At 39.2% G+C, this 23,465-nt stretch overlaps 1 protein-coding gene across 2 annotated transcripts in view; it reads right to left on the bottom strand.

The window, feature by feature from the left end:
- Nucleotides 1-13,209: 13,209 nt before the first annotated feature.
- LOC126272564 (E3 ubiquitin-protein ligase AMFR-like) overlaps nucleotides 13,210-23,465 on the bottom strand; it is a 310,352-nt gene continuing 300,096 nt past the window's right edge. Inside the window, exons 8-9 of one of the 2 annotated variants that reach the window (XM_049975486.1) lie at nucleotides 17,574-17,788; nucleotides 13,210-16,264 (exon numbers count right to left, since the gene is read on the bottom strand). In XM_049975486.1, coding sequence (XP_049831443.1) covers nucleotides 16,087-16,264; nucleotides 17,574-17,788 — 393 coding nt within the window. In that variant the 3' untranslated portion in view covers nucleotides 13,210-16,086. Of the gene's footprint in view, nucleotides 16,268-17,573; nucleotides 17,789-23,465 lie in introns of both variants that reach the window. The other variant, XM_049975485.1, reaches the window with a different exon arrangement.

The raw sequence follows: 23,465 nt of genomic DNA, 5'->3' as shown, positions 1-23,465 counted from the left end.
TTTTAATTGTTTGTTTTAATTACTGTGATTTTTAAACAGGCATATGAATTAAGCTTCATAGGAAATTACTATTATTACAGGCCTAATGTATGTATGGATTCCTTCATTACTAGCATGGTTCCATTGTGGGAGGGAGGGTCAACCATACCCCAACCAAACAGTTGATCCAACCATTTATAAAGGGACTTGCGAGTTTGTTTTCTGTTGAATGAATCTGAATCATTACCTTTAGCGCAGTGTGCCATGTCATAATGTAAAATTAAATTGTAACTATAAAACAAATGTTTCAACTAATTTGCACCCATAGAAAAGACTGCTTTTGTTTTTAGTTGGTATTAATTTTACAGTGTGATACCCATAAGGACTTCATTCACTTATATCAGATGTCGGAGAAATAAATGGTTTTGAACCCCACACTTCAGTCAGAGATGTAACAAACCAGTTTTTGAAAGTGTTAACACTGAAGCATAGTTTTGGCTATCATAGCTTTTATAATAGCTCAAAACAAAATGGCAGGAGGTTACTTTAAAATTAACCTGATTCCTTTTCCAGCTCATGACAGATCTGAGGAAATCTGATTATCTAATAATCTTGGTGATGACTTGCTATTAAACACTTTTTAAAAGAAAAATTTGAATAATAGCCAATTATCAACATGAAAAGTGATTAACTGCAAAAGAATGCTTGTATAATTTGCCTAATACATGTCATTTACCTTTGGAGAAATGTTTACAGTACCTGAATGTATTAATTTAGTCAGCTGCATCAACTTAAAGAAATATTTAATTTCCCAATAATTAAAGTTAAGGGACAGCAACAGCTTACAGAGCATAAGTAAATCATTCAAAAACTTAATATAAACTCTTAAAAGCTTTGAATTTCTAATTTTTCCCCCCTTTAATGTCCGTTTCTCTTGTCATATTGTGGAATAGTCAAAATAGCAACTCTTAGAAGACTGCCAGTCTCCTAATCCCAATGCAAGAACGAAGCAGGATTTTGTCAAGGGAGGGGGGTCAGATTTGTTAAAGAGGATCGTACAATGACACATTTTTCATTTATTCTGAAAATTTTCATAAGAACAATAAAAACCATTTTATTCAAAATTGCTCTCTTAGTTTTCACCAAGCAGATATATAATCTCATTAGTTAGAAGTGCTGTACATTGGCAAACCACTAGGAAGCAGTCATGCTCCAATTTCCCTTCCCCATCCAGGTCATTTTACGCCCTTTTTCTTTCAGTGTGGAGTTGAGCTGAGGAAGTGATCTGGAATGCACAAGCACTTTTTTTTTTTTCACCATAATTATCACCAACAGGACTTTCGGAATAGAGAGACCTCTGTTCGACAGAGAAACTGGAATAATTTCTGGTGGCAAAAGTGCAAATGATTGGAATTTATCATTCTTACACTTTCCCAAATTTCCTCATTTAAGTACGCATCTGCCTCTACTTGCAATGTAAGAAATATTTTTTTGCACAATAGAATATCCCAGCAGATAAATGCATGAGCCTAAATGCGAAGCATTTGCATTATTGATTATTTGTCGTACGGCTTTTAGTGCTGAGAGTCTCGAAAGGGGTGCTTGGCTCATCTTCAGTGCAACTCTTTTCATTTAAGCAGAGGGGCTGCAGCTTTATATATTGTCTTATATCCTTGGCCCACCAACCCTTTTTTGTACCTCTCAATGGCAAGCCTTCTCTTTTAACACAACATTAAATGCAAGAAATTGTTATACTGTCGTTCCTACCACATGGTGAATGGCGTGGGTATCACATACCACTACTTGTCATTTCATTCACAAATAGTGCAGGAAAAACAGTTGTCTTACGAGCCTCTGTATGAGCCCTAGTGTCTTGCAGCTTATCTTTGTGGTCCTTACACAAAATTTACATTGGCAGCGGTATAATCATTCTGCAGTCGCCTCAAGTGCTAGTTCTCTAAATTTCTCCAATAGTGCCACACGGAAAGAGCATCATCTTCCCTCTACAGATTCCCATTTGAGTTCATGAAGCATTTCTGTAGTACGTGGGTGTTAGGCCTAATCGAATCTACCGGTTAATAAATCTAGCAACCCACCTCTCAATTGGTTCAATGTCTTCCTTTAATATGATCTGATGAGAAGCCCAAAAACTCAGACAGTACTCAATAATGGGTCTCAGTAATGTTCTAAATCAAAATAAGGATTTGACTGCTGCTCCAACCCAGCCAAAGTCATTATCAAAGAATCCTTGTTTTATATTCAGGCAGTGCCCACAGAATGTAATTGCAAATGCAAGGTGCTATTGCAACTCTATGATCTTATACAAGAGTCACCGAGTTAGGTTCAAATGGATATAGTGTGCAGTTGTTACATTCTTATGAAAATAATGGCCTAGTGTGAAGATTTGCTTGCATCAGACTAGTATTAGAGCTGATGATAAAGTGTCGTTACATATCAATTGACCCAGGGACAATGCTGGAGCTGTGCATGGTTGTGCATGAAAGTAAAGAGGGAAGTACACGAGTTAAGTGTGTTTCACTTTGGTGACTCAGTTTTGGAGAAGGCAAGAAAGTAAATTCAGATAGTAAAGTCATACTGTCCCTCACTAACAAGGAAGAAAGTGGGACTAGCCAAAAGTGACACTACATGCCTACTCAGCAAGCCAGTACTAATGCATTTATAGAGGTTTTTCAAATTTAGACACCTATACCCAGAATACATTTGGTTGTGTATAATTCCCCCTCCCCTACCCTGTTAACTGAAAATACTGATCATGGGTATTTGTTTGGATTTGGGATCTGCATAAGCGACTTCCCCAAGAAGGCGCAAGTAATAGAGACTCTCCGCAATATTTTGACAACCTTTATAAGAAGTAATACAGAATAGTTCGTGATACATCATTCTGTGTACATTTGTTAGATTTCTCTATTTAGCAACATTTGAGCGAAAGCATTTGTTATAATAGTGATCAAATCCTCTCAGACATGACGACACATCCCACTTTTCACACAGATTCCAGACCATGAAAAGAAAAGCTCCATAGCTAGTAAGTTCTATAACTGATCTGTCTGTGGGGAGCCGTTATTTTGCACACCTTTAATTAAGGAGTAATTTCTCTTACACATCCTTATATAAGGAATGATTTCTTGGGTTCAAGTAAATTAAATAATTCTAAATTACAAGAAAAGACAACAAGATTAACGACTAAAAGCCATAAACATGTACACTGTCTAAAACCATTTACAAAATTAAGGTTTTGGTTACATGTTAATATAAAGTCTTTATGTAACGATGATACACACTTTGAGGAATCAGGAACTGTCTTATCAGAATACACATGTGAGGCAATACTGACCCTACAACTTATCTTAGAAGATAGATTAAGGAAAGGCAAACCTACGTTTATAGCATTTGTAGTCTTAGAGAAAGCTTTTGACCATGTTGACTGGAATACTATCTTTCAAATTCTGAAGGTGTCAAGGGTAAAACACAGGGAGCAAAAGACTATTTACAAGAAGCAGTGGTCAGGAAGGGAGTGAGACAGGGCTGTAGCCTATCGCCGATATTATTCAATCTGTATATTCAGCAAGCAGTAAAAGAAACAAAAGAAAAATTCGGAGTAGGAATTAAAATCCACAGAGAAGAAACAAAATGTTTTAGGTTTGATGAGACTGTAATTCTGTGAGAGGAGCAGGGAGAATAGGTGGTTACATTGGCAGAGAGTGGCAAATAAACAGGATGGGAGATGAGAAAGGGGAGGAGATGATAGGACAGAGGGGGTGGAAACTGTTGGATGAAGGGTGTGGGGACAGTAGGTTACCATAGGTTGAGGCCGAGATAATCATAGGGGTGGAGGATAACTTTCATCTGCACAGTACAGAAAAACTGGCGTTGGTTGGGATGGGGGATCCACCAGATGGCTCCGGTAGTGAAGCAGCCATTGAAATCAAGCAACTTATGTTCAGCTGTATGTTGTGCCACGCGATGGTCTATGTTACTCTTGGGCACAGCTTGCCAGTGACTGTTCATCCTGGTGGACAGCTGGTTGGTATCCGTAACAATTTAAAAGCTGTACAGTGATCGCAACAGAACTGGTAAAGGACATGGCTGCTTTCACAGGTAGCCGTCTCTGATGGAATAAGATAAACCTATGACAGGACTGGAATAGGAAATGCTGGGTGGGTCGATTGGGCCGGTTTTGCACCTTGGTCTTCCACAGGGATATGGTGCATTAGGCAAAAGGTTCGGATTGGGAGTGGCATAGGGATGGACTAGGAGGAGGGGCAGGAAGTATCTCAAGTAGGATGTCCATCATTTGATGGCATAACAATAGGTAATCAGAGCCCTGGCAAAGGATGTGGCTCGGTTGTTCCAGTTAAGGATGTACTGGGTTATGAAGGGGACACTCCGTGATGGCTGGTTCTTGGAGGTGGTGGGAGGATTGGGGGTGTGAGGAGAAATGGCACTGGAGATCTGTTTGTGGACCAGGTCTGGAGGATAATGTCTGTCTGTGAGGACCTTGGTAAGAGCCTCTGCATACTGAGCAAGGTAGTTTTGTCACTGCAGATACGCCATCCCTGAGGGGCCCAGCTATATGAAAGGGATTTTTTAGTGTGAAAGGGATGACAGCTATCAAAATGCAGGTACTGTTGGTGGTTTGTGGGTTTAATGTGGACAGAGGCGCAGATGGAGCCATCAGAGAGGAGGTGGTCAACATCTAGGAAGGTGGCACACAGGGTTGAAGAGGACCGTGTGAAGTGGATGGGAGAGAAAGTGTTGAGCTTGGAAAGGTATGACGATAGGGTGTCTTGGCCAAGTCCAGATCATGAAGATATCATCAATGAACCTGAACCATACTAGAGGTTTGGTGTTTTGGGAGGGTAGGATGGTGCCATGCGGGTAGCCATGACTGTGCCACAGATTTTTTTATATATCTTCCCTTCAAAGGCCAAGTAGTTGTGGGTTAGGATAAAATTAGTAAGGTGTTTTGAAGCATGAGGTAGTGGGTTTGGAGTCTGAAGGACTTTGGGAAAGATTGTGTTCAATAGCGGTAAGGCCTTGGGCAAGAGGCATGTTGGTGTGTAGTCGAGGTGGCATCAAGAGTGACAAGTGGAAATCCAGGACGTAGAAGGGTGGGGATTGAGGAGAGTTGGGGAAGGTAGTGGTTGATGTGTCAGCATGGGAAGCTAGATAACAGGCAATTGGTTGGAGGGCCAAAATTCTTTCAATAGGATACAATAAGAAGCCACAATGGGGTGTCAAGGATTGATGGGTTTGTGGATTTTGGGGAGCAAAAGGAAGGTGGGTGTGCAGGATGTCATAGGGTGAGGAGAGAAATCGATTCAAGGGAGATGTTCTGGGAAGGGCCTACCGGAAGAGTTTATAGGTGGAGGAGTCAGAACTGGCAGAGGCCTCCTGCCAGGTAGTCACTGCGATTCATAACAACAGTGGTGGAACCTTTGTCTGCAGGTAAGACGATTAGGTCATGATTGGTTTTGAGGTTGTGTATGGCTGTTCTTTCTTCTGCTGAAAGTTTGGGGTTCTGAAGAAGGGACCTGGGGAAGGATGGTGAGCCTAAACTGGAGGTAGGAATTCCTGGAAGGTGACCAGCAGGTCGTTAAGTGGGAGGGAGAGATCACAGTTGGATGGTGGTATGAACTGGAAGAGGGAGGGTTCGGTGTTGGATTTAGGGTAGTTTTGGATGGAGGAATTGGCAGTAGAGAAGTGCTTCCATTGCAGGAATCAGGAGGAGGAGAGTAGGTCTTGGTTAAATTTGGGTGTAGGGCTATAGACAGGCCTGAAACTTCTATGGAGATGAGGGTTTTGGTGGAAAGTTTAAAACAGTGTTATGTGGATGTTTTGGCTCTGGGTTTGGTGGATAGTTGGCAGGGAGTTTAGGGGATGTGACAAGTAGAAAAGATCAGCTAGGCAGAATGGACGAGGAGAAACACTGGGTACAATAGGGGATGGATATGGTGCTCCGAGGTGGCAGTAGGATACCAGCAGGTTGGATAACTGATGGAGGTGGTGTATGGAGTAGGGATCACTTAGAGTAATAGCATTTGTGGATGGAGCAAAGGTGGTTCTGGGATGCCTGTGCCACGGAGATGTACTTTTGCAGTACCAGGTTTGTGAGGGCCATGAATTGGCAGAATCTGAAATGGTGTAGGTCATTGTGAAAGGAGGGGTGGGATCCAGAAAAAGGAATCTTTACAGTTAGGCCATTTGAGAGGATTCCATGATGTAGGCAGCATTTGAGAAACAGGATGTGGGACTAGGTTTTAGCCAGGGAAACAGGAATGACACAAAAATGCACAAAAAAAAGGGTGTTGACCATTGTGAGAGGATCTGGATAGGTGAAAAGATGCATAAAAATGCTTAAAAATATGTAAAGAGACACAAAAACACGAACATATACACTTTTAAATATTGAAACAATGTTCAAGCCAGAGAAGAAAACAAGGGAACCTGGAGATTAAATGTACTGGGTATCTACTCCTTCTTAGCATTCCCATTTCTTGAAAACTTTGACCAAGCTTTTTCAGATGAAATTCATTAAGAATTTTAATTACTATATTTTTAAAATGTTCATAAGTTTATGAGTACAATTCATAATAAAATTCATACATTCATAGTATCTTGTTCTTGCCAACTGTAGTGTTACTAGAGACATATTTTAGGGAGTTTTGATAGTTTACATACGTCACATGAAACAAATTCCGTACTAAATTTGACACCTGTGATCTACATCTGTATTTTCCTAATCATTGTGGAGATATATTGTTTAAGAAAATTGTTACCCTGAATTCCAGTGTTTGTTTATGTCATTAGAAAAATATGTACCTAGCGGAATAATTAAGAATAGTAGAGATCCCTCCTTGGTAAACAAGAAATATCAAGAATTTCCTCGAGAACAGCACCTGCTGCATAATCTGTACAAACCAAAGCACAAGTCTACTCATAGGCAGATTACTGAAACATATAAACGTAAGAGAAGGGCATTGTGTAAATACTACAGTAACTTATCACTGTGAAATGTTATCAAATGAACTACCTTAAAACCCCAAAATACTGTGGTAGACTGTCAGTGGCAGTGTCCTGATGCTTGTGGATGGTATAGTTAGCAAAAGTAGCAAATCAAATCCAAAAAATTAAATTCCATCTTCAAATGTTCCTTCACAAAGGAAAATATAGGATAGAGGAAATAACATTGATTTGATGTGTATAGACTTTAGAAAAGCATTGGATTCAGCACCACATTGCTGCTTCTAAAGAAAAGCTAGCGATGGATTACATAAAGATTTCCTGTAGAGGAGAGGTTGTAAAATGTTATTTTGGTGTAATTTGCGCTTTGTCCCAAGACAGCATAACAGGACAGTTTATGTTCTTGTTATACATTAACGATTGAATGGACAGTAATTTGAGGCTTTTTCCATGATCCAGTTATTGGGAAAAAAATAATAAATAAATCTGGGAAAATATTAATATCCCAATACACCTCAATCAAATCAGTCTTTTTCAAAGCTGGAACTTCCTCTCAATGCAGAGAAAGGCAAAGGTTTGGACTTCACAAAAATGAAAGTGTGTAACCCTTAACTAATGTATTGCTAAGTGACAAAGAATGGAAAGCCAAGGCTGGAGTAACCAGTATGAAAAGGATAGATCGCTCACATAGAGAAATGTCGTGTCGCAGACTGAAACAATGAAAAGACCACCGCACTTTTAGCTTTCAGACAAAAAGATAAGATCCTCCTCCAGAAGTAGAAAAAAACATGCACACACCCTACTGTCTACAGTCCCACTGGCCAAACTACAGGCCGTGCCTGCATCTGACATGAGAAACAATCGGGGATTGGTTATTGGAGTAAGGAGGCGGCATAGGGTGAGAAGGGGAGAGAGAGCAGGTTAACGGTGGGGAAGCACGCATGTGGTAAATGACAAGTAGTCAGCCATAACATACAAATACTTGGGAGTGCGGAGATATGAAGTGGAACAACAGTGACCACAGAACCTCAACTGTAGTCCTTTAGGGCACAACTACAATTATTCTTCAGCATTACACATCCTATATGGTGTGGGCCATGCTGATAAAATTAGGTACATAACAGCTCCCACTGAAGCCTGAAAGCAATCATTTATTGCACATTCCATCTGTAAATGGAATAGGAATAATTGTAATACAGAGTTAAAATAAAAGCACCCACTGTCATACACTTCAGTGCTGCACATATAGATGTACATCCTCTGCCACACAACCATAAAGTGGCTTGCCGAGCAGAAATGTGTGTGTCTATAACTGACCTTTATGTTATCAGTAAAAGTAGATGAACCAAAGTCAACTTAAAAGATTCAAATATAGTGACAGAATGAAACTGGGATCATTCTCAAAATGGGATGTTTCTCTGGAAAGTACCCTGATATGTTGCACTGATTCTATTGAGGGGATGCTAAAAAAATTTACTTGTGTTAAATAATTGCAGTTTAGGACAAAAAAAGTTGCCTAATGGATGTCTTAAAAAACTTGAGGGGTTGAGGAAAATCATATTTCCAATTTTTTGTGATTAACAATGCAAAAAATTCTTTAAACTTAAATTGGAACAAAGATTATACTTGTGCCCTTACTTGTATCCTCACTGCAAATGGGAGTTATTGGTGTCTCTCCCAGATCGGTCATCTTGTTTCTCATTGCTGGATAGTGTTGATGCATAAAATCTTTATTTATTCCCCCTAAAATGATGACTGCTGTTACACCCCCCCCCCCCCCCCCCCACACACACACAAAAAGCTTTTCCATTCTTATACATGGATCTGATATGTGCTTTAAGTTCTTTAAATATTTAAAATCTGTGGGGCACCACATACAAAACAAGTATTTAAGAAGTAAATTTGAATACAAAAATTTCATTGACAGAATGATTGATTGTGGATGAGTATGCTGAACATAATCAAACCTTCACTTTCTTCATAGAGCTATATTTGATGTAAAGGAGAGACTTTTGCAGCACACAATCACGTTAAGGGGTTCCAAAAAGGATTTCATTCAGCTTTACAAAGAAAGAGAAATGAAATACTTAAATCACTTAAGTTTAAGTACAAATCTGGATGGTGAGAGAGAAAATGAATCAAATGACTATTCACAGATGCATTGCTTGCATAATCAGTGAGCTCATAAATCTGATGGGCAATTTTCATCCTTAGTGGCCAGTATATTTCCAAGATGGTAATCTTTGGAAGGAAGGTGATGTTATCTTCAATGAACACTACTGAGGAAATTTAGAGAACCGGCATTTCAAACTGACTGCAGAACAAGAAGGTTATACGCGTCTTTGAGTGCACGGTGAATTCTTACTTTGGAAAGAGATGGCTCAAAGACTTTGCATTAGGTTTAGCATGAAAAATGGAATGAAGTGCAGCATCACATTCGAAATGTTGACTGGCTTTTAGTGAATCTACTGTAAGACAAAAGTTCATAAATAGTAAAAATGTTTCAAAGAGGGTCCAGAAGATACTGAAGACGATGACTGCCCTGGATTCCCTAAGATGTCAAATACTGACGACAATGCAGTAGAAGTAAAAAGAAAATTGTTCTAGAAAATCACCAAACCACCATCTGTGTCGTCTCTGGTGATGTCAGCATATCTTTTAGTTCATGTCATGCAATTTTTTCAGATATTCTGGGCATGAAACATGTAGCAAAAAGTTTGTGCCAAAAATGTTGAGTTTCTACCAAGAAAGACATCCCATCACCATTGCATCCAAAGAAGGTTATAACAGATGACAAAACATGCGTATACAGGCATGACATTAAAACCAAGGCCCAAACGTCCCAACGGAAACAGCCTGAACAGCCAAGACTGAAAAAAATTCGATATGTTCAATTATATGTGAAAGCTTTTCTCACTGTCACGAGTTCCCGCTTTATGGTCGCACGGCCAATAAAGAATACTACCTAGGAGTTATGTGCTGTTTGCATGAAGCAATCTAAAGAAAATGACCAGCATTGTACCGAAACCTTTTGAGGAAACTGCATTGTGTTAATATTCATGCTCACACCTCAATGTTTATTTGTGATTTTTACACAAAAAAGAAAATTGTTATGTATTTACACCATTTTTTCTATTCCCGAGGCTGAAGAGAACCATTAAAGGGACATCATTTTGCCATCATTGATGAGATAAAAACATAATCTCTGAAGGAGCTGACCACCATAACAAAAAGTGAGTTCCAGAAGTGCTTCCAAGATTGGAAAAAATGCCGGCACAAGTTTATTTTATCTGAGGGGGGAGTACTTAGAAGGAGACAAAGCTGATGTTGATAAATAAAAAACCTTGGTTTAAGAAAAACAAAAATTACCATTACTTTTGGATCACATCTCATGTAAACAGTCATTTTTCTGTCGCACTTTTTGCGAGTGGAACTGGAGAGGAAATGACTAGTAGTGGTACAACGTACCCTTCGCCAAACTCTATACGGTGTCTTGTAGAATATGTATGTAGACGTCGATGTAATTCATGTATCAATTTGCCAAGGATAGCTTGCTTGTGCCAATAGTATTCCTGAATTGTCTTGGCTATTCCCACATTTTGAAGGCTCTCATTTTTTCCATTCTTCTTGAGAGAAATATACATATTTTAATTCAATTGCAGCTACCCAGTTTCTTCTATAGCCCTTCCCCACCCCTAAAATAATTTAACCACCCAACTGAAACACCTGTTGCTTTCTACAAGAACCAAAACTGAAGGTCAAGGAGGCAGGCAGTTTTGTAGGTAAGGTCTGATTTACCTTTGAAATTGCTGGAAGGAGTGTCTGAGCTGCGGTTCCATTTTTGATCAGTCATACTTCACCATTTCTTTAAAGTAATCTCATTATGAATGATGACATCTCAGCAAGATAATGGCTTCCAAGGCTTCACAGGCTTGAACCTTTTTAAGCATTTACACAATCTTGTAGGCACTACATTGAGAGAAAACTTTGATAAACTCACTTTTGCTATCAGCTATCTCTTCTCAATAGCCCCTAATACCAGGTTTTTTGATAAATATTTTCCACTACATCCACATTATAGGATAATGACACCTGATGTTCAAGTTCTGTGGTTTGCACCATCTGGCCAACATAATACTGTTTGCACTCCCATGGTATTTTGTAAATGAAGGTGTTTTCCCCCTCTCTTCAGGAGCCAGCTAATATTCCCTGTCACTGAACCACAGAATGACAAAAATGAGCTTTTTAGTCTTCTGCTCAGTGGTTTTCTGCTTGCAGATACATTGTGAGAATGTTTTTGATATTTGTTGGTTGTTGTAGCAATCGGGGCAAGGTCTTCAGAACAGCCCACTTTCGAGTCTGGTCGCAGTGGTGGTGGTTGTTGTTGTTGTTGTTGTTGTTGTTGTTTAAAGTGTACCGATACTGGTCTGCACAAGTGTATTGTCTGTTTACACTGTGGCTGAGACATCCCTTGGATTTTCAGCAAGCGAGGTCATAGACGCTATGGAGACGTTTCAAGAACTTTTTTTTTTCCTTGTGGCCAGACAACAACTGTGTTGTCAACATAGCAGTAAACCAACTGTGCTTTGTATGAGCCATGTACAAGGTGATAACCTCAAAATTCTCCATGACCAGTTAAGCCGTGGCTAGAGCCAATGAGATCCCTATCACAACACTGATCTGATTGATATACTCTCCCCCGTGAAACCCACACACATCAGGATGTTCTTCAACAAATCAACCACCGTATTATCAAAGAACTTCGAGCACATTTACAAAATACCATTATTATTTATTCTGAGGAGACACTGCACAATAGAACAATACTGGACTTAAGGTGACAGATGTCCCAAGATTACACCCTGCACAGAAGCTGGCACTAGCTGAATTAGCTTTGAAAAAAAAAAAAAATAATAATAATAATAATAATAATAATAATAATAATAATGACGCATATATTCATCACGTTGCAGTAATGTAGAAAAGAAAGATATAGAGATCAAAATATTTAATAACATCTAAAATAACGCTGGCGCGAACACTGTGAAACCTGGCTAGTGTGATGTTAAAGCAGACATGAGAGGAAAACATTACTTTGAAATGACTGACTTTGGACACAGCCAGTTCCAAAATTATATAAGGCCAACATAAAGAACCACATGGCAATCAGTTACCAACTGACAATGGCTGAGGAGAACTCTGCCTCAAGCTTGATGTGGCTGGAAAGCTGAAAAGATTTTGTTCAAACAACTGATAAATCTAGTTGTGCAAGTCAGTATAAACAGTATTAAAATTTTCAAAATACGTAAGAAATTAACTTTTTTGGGTGCGTACTTCTGGTTTTCATCGACTCCCTCTCATTTCAAGTACTTTCAGAAGATACAGCAAAAGAAAATGTTTTTGACTTTTAGTTTCCTGTAGCTAGTGCAGAAACAAAACTTAGACATGAAAACAGGATATGATCATCTTTATGACCACTACTGTCACTCTTGCGTACAGCTTGTTCCATTATGCATTTAACATTACCTGTCCAGTTGCATTTTGATCTTACACAAAAAGAACTTCACACCTGAACTGTGGTTGCCATGCTTTCAACAGTGATTATTATCTATGGATCCACTGCTGCCTCTCTTCCCTTTGTCTCCTCAATTAGCCTCACAAATGGCTCAGGCTTAGTATTATGTTTTTATGTCATCATCCTTTTTTCTTTAAAACTATACATGCTGTAAGCTACCCTGTTCCATAACATATCGAAAATCTGTTCTGAAACAATAGCATGTGGCTAAGAATATCTTTATGCAAGTAGTCCAGTGATTTTCCATTACACGTCAAATTAAATATAATGCAGTCTCACCCAGTAGTAGCTTCTGAAACTTTTTAAAATGTTTGGCCAAATGTAATAAAGTGAGCACATTTTCTAAAATCATCATCTGGTGCCTTACATCATCTCCCCCCCCCCCCCCTCCCCCTATAGTTTCTTCACACTATTCAGGGGGATTGCTATCATCTGTGACCATAAAAATAAAACTCCTGAATAGAGTAATAGGATGTGCTGCTGAAATGTGTATTTTCGCATCTCTCATGACTGTCCCTGCAAACCAAAATCTGCTTTCTTCACATTATCAGCGTATTCTCATTAGTACATTTGAAAATATTGTTACAATAGCTGGAACCTTAGGAGACAAAAGATGTGATATGTATTTTGAACTGGTGTACCCCATACAAAGGGCAAATCAAGTAAAACAGTTTTCTAGTAAAATAAAGAGCTTTATTTTACACTTATGACTATGAAAAAGGCAGGAACAATTTTAATAAAAGTAAAGTTAAAAACATGTCATGCTGGCAACCAACACTGCAATTTCTTACAATGTGTTAGCTGAATTATTTCTGAAAAAATTATCATACCAGGAAACAAGACTGTTGTCTTATTATACCAGCTCAAATGTACAAAGCTATCTAAATTAGTGACATTCTTGTGCACACAAAACAAAAATAAAACTTTATAGGCAAAGGCCTCTTGTGCAACAATATTTCTTTTAAAAAATTTCTGCTCTGCTCTGACTGGACTAGTGTGATTTAATTTACATCTCAATCCTTAATTAGTCACATTACAAGGAAGTCCATAAGTATTTTCCTGCAAATGAACACACGTCTCAGCCCTGTTCTCACAACTAACACATTTATCTAAGTAGTACAAGAGACTCTTCTATCCCAAATTTATCTACATCAGTCTTATCCAGATACAAGCAATACCTAACTATTATGACATCCACTGAGAACTTCATGCTTAAAATATACAAAGTATAATACAAATATTTATTTACACTATGCAAGATATTACATGAACTCACTGGCAGCAGCACAAAAAGCTCACATACCAGAATAGATATGGTGGTGTTACTTTGTCTTAACAATTAATATAAAGCATTCAACTCTATGCAAAATAAATGGGTTGTAAGGGCTGCAGGATACACTATTTTATTAGCAACAACAAAACGTAAATGTAATCCCATATTTGTGACAGCAGCAACATAATCACTACTAAAACATTTTTGAATTGTCAGAACTACACATACATAGCATGAAGTTGAAATGTACAATAGTAACTTCTTTCACATCAGTGAAATAAAGTAAATTCCCAATATTGTACATGAATTAATTTGTTCCTATGGTACTCTCTCTCTCTCTCTCTCTCTCTCTCTCTCTCTCTCTCTCTCTCTCTCTCTGTGTGTGTGTGTGTGTGTGTGTGTGTGTGTGTGTGTGTGTGTGCCCGTCCCTTGTTTTCAAGTATAATTTGATCTTAGTGTTGTAAATAAATAATTCATTTACTATTTACCAAGTATAAACACAGAATACAAGTTCGCTCAATACTTTTCGACTTAACAGCAGTTCCGAACCCCTCTAAAATCTTGTGGACAAGTCTTAGCGGGGGAAAAAAAAAAAAAAAAATACTGGGAGCACGAGAAGATAGTTATGGTAGACATCTGGGGGTATTTCACTTCAGGAGCAATCTCATTAAATGGGTTTCTACACAGGAAAAATTTAACACAGTGTTCTCCACAGTCAATTTTCCATTGTCCCAGCTGTTATCTTAGAAATATTTGACCCTATATAAAGGCAAGTAAAAGGTAAAAATTAGTTTAAGCAGGAAAATAAGGATAATCATCAACAATAGTTTCTCCCGTTTGAACTTTTTGATACTCAACTATTGTGAACCTTTTATAATTATGCCAAGAAACAGACACCATAATCGTTCATTTGTTTCAATTCAAGCAATTTGGAACTTTTACTGTATGCCCATATACAAAACAATGCAGTTCATTTTATAAGGGAGTGCTACATAATAAGGCATTTTAAGTGGATATACATCATCGTTTCTATAGGTACTGAGTGCTCGGGACATTTTTCATAAAGAAGTACTAAAATAACCACAAAAGCTCAAAGTAACCAATTCAGACAAGTTTTTCCACTACTCTCCCACAAACCAACATAATCAGACACAGTGAGATCTTAACACTATTATTCTCTAAGGGTAAAAAATTGGCTGTATTCACTTTCATTTACACAAGGAACGAAAGAAAAGATGATTTCAAAACAACATGACACTAAACCAATCAAAAATTATTTTCCACTTCTTCTAACCCATATTTCAATTCCTGACCAGCAAGGAAAGGAGAATCAACAAAACAGTTCTTACAACCATGTATACAATAAACTGATGCAAACTGACCTCTGTAATTGGACAATAAGATACAACAAAATAATGGAACATGTGTCTCAGTGGTATGATATCAAGCATCAGCAACCTACTGAAAATGGTCACTCACATTCACACAGTCCTTTAAATGCAGCCTTCATTTTAACCATGCATTCAATCTTTCCCCACAGCTTTAAGTTCAGGTTTTGCTGAGGAATCAAACATCTTCTCAACCAACAACCTGTGGTGGAGAAAAATTGTAGAATATTGTCATGCAATTCTACAAGTAATTTATTACCTGAAATAGGTAATATACTTTTTCTCAATGAAGACAGAATAGATAACTGTGATATGGAATAACTTCTGCAGAATATATGAGTTCACTGTTCTCAATATAATTATTACAACTAGTTCAGAGAAACAATTCTAATAATGTTATGTTACAACAAATCCTCTATGTCAACTTTAAACTAATTCTCATCCAACAAGTATCGTAGTCTAAGAACCACAAGAAATGAATTCCAAGTTTAATTCTGTACAAGCATTATTATGCAGTTCAATACATCCCCTCATAACTACTGCTAATAAAGAAATTTCTTACTTATTGAAAAATCTGCTGCATTTAAAAGAAGCACCACATGAAATTTTACATTTTAGAAAGTTAGTTCATTTTTAAAATGAGTAACCAGTCACTGTAAATGTGAGTGGCCACTTTCCATTTTCTAACCAAGTCCATCAGTTCCTTTTCAGTGCAGGAAGTACACGACTACCTAGGGCGGAGGTGGGGTCATAACAGAGAGCCTGCAGGAGAAGGTGTGCCGCATACGCTCTGCTGCCACGAGCCCAGCCCTTGCTCTCAGCAGTCGAGCATTTGAGACACCCGGGACAGTGGCCCGTGCACCGACCCCCGTGGCTCCGAATACCCGTCAGGTGCTACCACTGGAGCCAGCGCTGGGCGACGCACTTGATCCTCCTCGCCTCTCTATGTAACGACGGCGTGCAGTGTTTAGTAATTGTTCCTTGCGTAGACGTAAAATTCGCTCCCGTTCACTTGGAGATTTTGAGAAGCGGCCCCCTGAGAGTGCTATGTCCGGCATACCACTACTGCTTTAAGACAAAAAGAAAGAAAACATTTCTTTAGACAAATAACTTTTAACACAAATTTTTACTGTAGGAATTTTAGCAGTGCTATAAATATTGACACAGTGCACATTTAATGAAATCTCTTTTACATAGTTGCAGTAATTGTCGCAGAAGTGTTATGATCTATTTTACAATAGTCACTGGCTGTAATGTGCCCAGCCCAATACCTGTATTACTACCCAGCTATTTCAAAACGTGAATACTGCTAGTGAATAATAATCACCACCACCACCGCTAAATACGGAAGTATTGACAATGTGCAAACTAAAACTGTATCACAAACATACAGGCTGCACCAAAAATAGAACAGTTCTGCAACTCTACAGCCCAAAAATCAAGACAAGAAATACATAAAGGTTGAAGCAGCACATAGAGGAAGAACTGAATCTTCTTCTTAATAATTTTTCAACAAAAAAAATATATATATATATAATAATAATAAAACACTGCTTATATATACCCTAGAGCTCAGTGGGAAATGAACCATCATGAGAAATGCATCACAATTTATCAACAGTGTACCAACATGGATGTTTACTTCTTTTGGAATAATTCTGTTGTCAGCTATGTCTCAGCTCTTGCTTTCATCACAACTTTTGCATTTGTGAATTTAGCATTCTACACAAGGAAATATAACAGTTTAAGAATAGCTGTAAATGTATTGCAAGGACTGATGGGAAATAGCATTATTAGACTGTTTCTCACTCCCAAAAAGCTTTGGTGTGGAGTATTATCCCATGCTGGAGAGCAGCATGTACAATACATGCAACCTTCAGTATTCATAAGCCCCTAATAACCGATTTTCTTATTGCTGTATCACAGCAACCCCTCCCTTTTTAATTACCGCAATTCTTAAATGGTATTATGTTTTTATTTGTCAATCAACAGGAGGGGCTATTTGAATTGAGCTAGAATAGACTGAACAATAATGGATATATTCAAAAGCATTTTAGTATCTTGCTTCAAATCACTAACATACTTCTAGATTTTCATACAAGAGGGCTAAATACTTTCTTTATACACATTATTGCACACTTCCACTTGCTTTACTGTTCCCTTAGTATTCTGTTAAAGATGTTGGTGTAAATCAATCTCATCTAACTCCAACTAGCAGATCCTCTGGATCTGTACTCTGACACTTACCCACACAGCCACCTAGAAGCGAAAGATATCATGCTTGTGACAAAACACTAACAACTAAGGCATTCTCTAACACTTTATTCCCTTGTGCTAAAGATATGCTTATTGACTGATTTATAGATATACCTACCTATGAGGATGATCGTCGTCCTCCCTAAACGTATGATGCAGTGGAGCAGAGACCGGTGGGGAAGGCTCAATAGCAGGTGTTTGTGATGCTGCCGGCTGCAATGGTGCCACAAGCCTCCCATCAAGGATATTTTCAACTGTCAGTTCAACAGACCGAGTAACCTGCAAGTCCTCCACAATTGTTGGGAGTGGCATGTTTGGAAATAGCTGTTGTACCTGTAAAAAAATAAATAAATAAATAAATAAACACACACACACACACACACACACACACACACACACACACACACAGACACACATCTTGTGTAAATCGTGTGCCATTCAATCTTCAGCTTGCAAAAGCTGAGTAACAAACGTTTTTCCTCAGCCCACTCCACTGTTTTTCTTGATTGTGACAGAAGAACCTTAAGGCAACATTTTTTTTTTAGCTAATTGCTCATTGTGTAATCTGCATGGACGATTCAAAATATTACACTCTAATGCAATGTATCTTTAAATTCTCTGATTTTGACAGTCTAAAACATATGCATTCAGTTTTGATTACATGAATCAGGAATGTGAATAACAAAGAGACACCAAATGTCCTCCAGTTGTTTCAAGCATCATCTATGAATGAGTAAAAGTGATGTATACTCTTTTACAAATCCTGCAGCCAAGAGGTACACCATAAAGATATACATAAAAAAATAAAATAAAATAAAATAAAAAGTAACATTAAAACAAGAAATGGGTACTTATAACAAAATTTTACACACTGCTGTGATTTCATAACCAAGTTTCAAGTCTTGTGTCAGGCTTTCTTAACAATGCACAGAAAAAGGGGCAAATGCAAAACAAATACTGCAACTCTAAGAATCACTACAATGGCTTTTTTACTATTATATAGTCAGCTGGCTGGTTGATTGATTGATTGATTGATTGTGGGTAAGGGACTTAACAGCGAGGTCATCAGTTCCTCAGTCAAGGGTCCATTCATCCAGAGGTGTTGACATCCACAAGGAATGCGTTCAGATGTGGAAAGTGCATATTTGTAAAAGATAGGAATTGATGCTGGAAAAAAAAAATTACAGACAAGTAAGAGTATATGGACTGGTTTGGTATGTATCTTAAAACAGACAAGCAGCCTCCCAGGTCTCAGCCGTGGTGAGCGAACCCCACTTGCATCTGTCCCCTACCAATCTGAAGTAAGGACTATCTTCTAGCCAAGAGATCCCAAAAAGTAAAAGAGAAAAGGCTAAAAATGTAATGGACATCCTGGGGAAATAGCTGCAGCTGCACAGGGAGCAGAGCAGGCCTTCCCACAGCCATTCCAACCCCAATCCATCATAAAAAAAGCGTTAAAGAGAAAGGTAGCATCCACCAATCAACAGATTACTATTCCTAAAACAGAAAACAGGGTGTGTTAGAAAAAAAAGAGGTAAATTGCCTAAAATCAACTTGATTTTCCAAAATATTAAAAACTGTGGTAAAATTGAGATAGTTAACTATGAAATTTGAATTTTTTCTAAACATGAAGTTTAAAATGTAACAGCTCATTCATTTTTTCATAAATACATTCTAGAGTTTCATACCCCTGTAAGTATGGTTTGTATGCCGCGCAAAATTCATCAAAGAATCTCTCTTACTTATGAAGAAAAGTGTACCTATTGCAAACAAATGCAGCCAATAGTAAGTGAAAAAAAGGTTGAAATGTCACATGAACTTCCACTGCTATGAGTGTGAATCCTGAATCCTTCCTGGTCATGCTCACAAAGTTTTATCAATTTATTTGTAAAAGTACAGATAGTGGAAATTAGAATGTCCTGTGGTGCCTCTCCTGCTCTAAGTCAGCCCGTTTGATGTCATAGCCCCCTTAAGCAACAAAAAGCCATCAGCAAAAGAAGAGGACATGAACATCATTGCAAAGTGGATTGCAAGGCGTGCAGCAAGAGCCAATGCAACAGTACAGAAACAATCCTGAAGGAAAAAACCCAATACAGTTGTGGATGTTTGGTGGCCCGGAAGATTGGGAGCTCGACCCACACCTGTGATGAAGAGGCATACGTTACCCAGGGAGGAGAAATTGCACTCTAAGCATTCCTCCTAATGTGTTTAATTAGATAGCAAGCCTTATTTCAAAATCACTTAAAAATTATAAGGTTGATCTGGAAAGTGATCATTGTCACAAAGATCATCATGTAGTGACCAACGCAGTGGAGCCATGCGACTGGAAGAAGAGATCATTAGGTCAATAACTGAGAAGGTGCTGTGGTTGGCACTGCATGGGTAGGAGTACCATCATTGAGGAAAGAGAGATCGTGGTCAGTAAGAAATTTGTCAATTAGAAGGCCCCTACTGGACGAAGTGATACTCCCACCACAGGGTGTTTGGACGCTACATTCAACCAAGGCATCGGACAGTGCTGCCTTATCTAGAGCTTTTTGTACCTTAGGGACAATAGCTAACAGGCTGCCTGCCCAAGGGCGTATAACAAGACAGTCTCCTTTGTGAGAGAAAGGAAAAACAGTGGTGAATGGACACTCACTCAGTTGTCATAGCTTGCAGCTGCATGACTCATATGCTAAATGGTAAATATGTACATTTTAATTTATGAATGTTAACTTAATTGAGTATTATAAGTGATTCAAAAACACCTATCAGCATTCATTATAATCTGAAGCATCATACACTCCTGAATTCTTGCTCCTACAGTAACTTATACAGTTTACATTTATTTCCATCTGTGGACACAAACTATCGATCTACTGGACTGGACAACAAAAATGTTTGTGTCCATAGATGAAAATGTAAACCATAAATGTTAGGGCAGGCCCAAAAATTCAGTAAGACTTTGCTGAGGTTCAGGTACATTCAGATTGGAATTCATGTAACAGGTGTTAGTCAATTACTCACTATCTACAAACGAAAATATACTTGTCGGCTTCCACAAAAATGTCTTAATTCACTTGCTGCGTCAAATTAGGATAAAATTTGAAGCTTTCAATGATATCCACCAACTTCTTCATCAGGGACTATACCCGACTGTCAGGTTTTCTTTTTTAGAACACCAGAACAGCATCCAATTGGCTGGATTGTGACATGATGGCGCATACTGAGATGGCACACACTACATTCAAGGATTTTGCTGGTGCTCTATCTAGCACTGTTTGCTGTGCCCCATCCACTGCATCAGCCAGTGAACTGCTGGGAGTACTACTCTGTGTTTTTTCCTTGTCAAGTGCATGGTTCCAGGCATCGCTAAGTGCATAGCCAATGTCTCTATTGAAGTTGTCTTCACCAAGTTTGATTTCAGCAGCTTCTCTAATCACAGAGTCCCAATAACTTGAAGCGTACGTCATATTCTCATTTATTCAAACAAGATCTTGTGCTTATTTAACAGGCTGTGCTCTGCTACCACTGATTTATTCAAGTGCCTGTATTTAAAGTGACATTCATGCTTAACAAAATTTTCAACAACTGTCCTTACAGACGGGCCCATGTACCTCTTGCCAAACTTGCAAGGAATGCTATGAATTCACAGTACTCTTGGGCCAAAATTATCTTTAATGGGTCGCAACATTTCTTTAAGATTTTTGGTTGGCCGGAAGACTGGTCCATTTCCTTGCCCATTTAGGACTCTACTTATCTTTCTAGCTGTTGCATAGCAGAATGGAAGCTGCATTATGCCTTGATCCTCTTGGCAAGTTTGAATGGAGTCGCACCTCAGTTTTCTCAACAGCACTGATCTAATGCCGTGGACAGGATATCCATATGTTAAATAAGCACAAGATCTTGTTTTAATAAACAAGAATACTGGCTCATGCTTCAAGCTATTGGGATTCCGTGATCAGAGAAGCTGTTTAAATCAGACTTGTTGTAAAAAACACTTGACAAGGGAAAAACATAGAAATATTTCCTGCAGTTCACCAGTCTAAGCAATGGTTGGCGCTGCAAACAACACTAGATAGAGTGCGCAAGCAAAATCCACAGACAAGTGCTCCACCTATGTAAGTGCCATCATGACAATTCAGCCAATCGGATGCCTTTCTGGGGGTATATAAAAGAGAACCATGCCAGCTCACAATGGTCGGACGAAGATGATGTTGGATATCAAATGCTTGGAATTTTATCTGCATTTGATGCAGAAAGTGAACTAAGAAATTCTTATTCAAGGACTCTGCCAAGAAAAACTTCATAGCCATACATGTTGGCTGTTTAATGTACAATGTAGATGGACCACAAGCTTGCGGCAGCTGCCCAATTGAGGTTCCAATCACAACTGTTCTCTTGCATGGGAGAGTGTCCCGTTACACGCCCTTGGATAGGTGGGCTGCTGGCCACTTTCCCTCAGGTAAAAACAGTCCCAGAGAGGGCACTGCTCTCCAGTGCCCTAGCTGAATGTAGTGATGCTCTGAAGTCCCCAAGGAGGAGAAAAGCGATTAAGGTTGTCAACTCAATGTAAATATGTGGCCTGCCTGGAGGTAAATAAAAGTAGAGGTCAATAGTGATCAATGAGGTCATTTGTCCCTCCACTGCTATTGCTTACAACGTGGCACGAAGGGGAACCCACTCACTGACAACATCTGTGCAGACCAACGTAACAGACCCCTCCAGATGCCCTCTCAGTTCCCGCACAGTTCTGAAAGAAAGCACAATAACCACGAAGCATGGTCATCTGTGACACATGTTTCTTGCAGAGCAATGCAGATGGCAGAGGAGAAGGAAATAAAGTGTTAACTCCAGCAGGTGACAGATAATATCCATTACAGTTTCACTAAATTATCACATTATGTGTGTCCACGTCCGGTGTGAAGGGACCAGGGGGATTTGCCTTGCCTGAGGATGCACATTGTTTCCTCTTGCTAGCAGTTGCAATTAAAACTACAATGAAATAAGTTACACACACACACAAAAGTTTTGCATCACCTCGATTCCCAGAACTGCTGAAGATAGATGTTGACTGTGGATATTTTATCACAAACACAGTCCCTTTGACTGTTTATAGGTGTCACTAAACCTGCCCAAATATGTAAACAACCATGCATGAGCAGTGCCTTTTAGGTGGAGGGGATCCTACAGCTGATCAGTTCCAGCCATTCCACCAGGAAGGAAGTACACGGCTCACGTTGTCTGTAGTTCAACCGTACCCAGACACTCAATACCGCAGTTCAATAGCATTCGCACTGTTACTTTGTGCCAGGAATGGCTCCCAACAAGGGAAATGTCCAGGTGTCACAGAGTGAACCAAAGCGATGTTGTTCGGATATGGAGGAGGTACAGACAGACAGACAGACAGATGCTGTTGTTAAGATGCCTCACTCAGGCCGCCCAAGGGCTAGTACTGCAGTGGATGATGGCTAGCTACGGATTATGGCTTGGAAGAACTCTGACAGCAACGCCACCATGTCGAATAATGCTTTTCGTGCACAAATTGTGCACAACAGGCTGCACGATGTAAAAATTCACTCACAACGTTCATGGCAAGGTACATCTTTGCAACCATGACACCATGCAGCACATTACGGATGGGCCCAACAACATGCCGAATGGACCGCTCAGGATTGGCATCACATTCTCTTCACCGATGAGTATCACATATGCCTTCAACCAGACAATCGTCGGAGATGTGTTTGGACACAACCCAGTCATGCTGAACGCCTTACACACACTGTCCAGTGAGTGGAGCAAGTGGAGGTTCCCTGCTGTTTTGGGGTGGCATTATGTGAGGCCGACGTACGCTGCTGGTGGTCATGGATGACACCGTAACGTGACCCACCAACCACTCTGAGGGATCTACATCAATTCACCATTGAGGAGTGGGACAATCTGGACCAACAGTGCCTTGATGAACTTGTGGATAGTATGCCACGATGGATACAGCCATGCATCACTGCAAGAGGACGTGCTACTGGGC

The sequence above is a fragment of the Schistocerca gregaria genome, chromosome 5, assembly GCF_023897955.1.
Source record: "Schistocerca gregaria isolate iqSchGreg1 chromosome 5, iqSchGreg1.2, whole genome shotgun sequence".
Taxonomy (NCBI): Eukaryota; Metazoa; Arthropoda; class Insecta; order Orthoptera; family Acrididae; genus Schistocerca; species Schistocerca gregaria.
This window is presented reverse-complemented; position numbering and strand designations above follow the sequence as displayed.